Consider the following 919-nt stretch of genomic DNA (forward strand, 5'->3'; position numbering starts at 1 on the left):
AGCAAAGCTCAAGATCGCAACTCCACTGAGCATCCTCCACTGGGGTTTGTTTGTTGTTCTCTTTTTTAGAAGAAACGGACTATGATTACAGTGGGAGTGAGGAGGAAGATGACGACCTGAATGAAGATGAAGGAGAACCAAGGTTAATTTTATTACTGGAATACGGAATTTGATTGTCCAAGCTGTTCTCATTGAATTCAGTCCTCCTCAGCCAGCATGGCAGGCTGAATCCCTTACCTCCTGTGTTCCCTCTAGTAGCCTAAACTGGTTTGTAGATGTCAAATGTAACTGCTGAGTGTAAGATGTCTGTAATAAGCTGCTTAATTCCCTTACAATAGGGAGGAAACTCAAATGAAGGACCCAGTCATCAGCTCCAGGCTGTTTTGTAGCACACTAAGAGCATATGAATAGTCAACATGCTGGAGATTTATCGGAACATCTTAATTTGCTAACACAGGGCAACAAGCAATTCCCAACGCACCTTGTATTCTCTCTAATGTTATGTTTAGTCATGTAGGAACCTCCGCTTTGTTTCAGCTCCATAGTTAATCTCCCAGGGGAGTCAACCCTCCGCCGTGAATTTCTGAGGCTGCAGCAGGAGAACAAAAACCGTTCTGACCCTCATCGCCAGCAGCAGCAGCTGAAGGACCAGGAGAAATACAAGAAGCAGCTGCTGACAGAGCGGCAGAAACGGATCGAGCAGCAGAAGGAGCAGAGGAGGAGGCTGGAAGATGTAAGGACTAGCTTGTATTGTTGTTCCATGTCTCATCACAAATGAAAACGTGCCTGTAGGCATTTGAAAGGCGAGAAGGTTGTGTTAAATTGTCAGCACAATTTGGGTTGTGGTCTTTAGCCTTGGGAGAACTGCATCACTTTTGAATATGATTTAAAATGTTTTTAAATTGCCTCTGTCCTTTTC

At 44.3% G+C, this 919-nt stretch overlaps 1 protein-coding gene across 1 annotated transcript in view; it reads left to right on the forward strand.

The window, feature by feature from the left end:
• The window catches only part of LOC104491997 (mitogen-activated protein kinase kinase kinase kinase 4-like), a 65,047-nt gene that overhangs the window by 20,211 nt on the left and 43,917 nt on the right, over positions 1-919 (forward strand). The window contains exons 9-10 of the mRNA XM_010134497.1: positions 70-142; positions 538-733. Coding sequence (XP_010132799.1) covers positions 70-142; positions 538-733 — 269 coding nt within the window. The remainder of the gene's footprint in view (positions 1-69; positions 143-537; positions 734-919) is intronic.

The sequence above is a fragment of the Buceros rhinoceros genome, unplaced genomic scaffold (assembly GCF_000710305.1).
Source record: "Buceros rhinoceros silvestris isolate BGI_N320 unplaced genomic scaffold, ASM71030v1 scaffold5184, whole genome shotgun sequence".
NCBI classification, from domain to species: Eukaryota; Metazoa; Chordata; class Aves; order Bucerotiformes; family Bucerotidae; genus Buceros; species Buceros rhinoceros.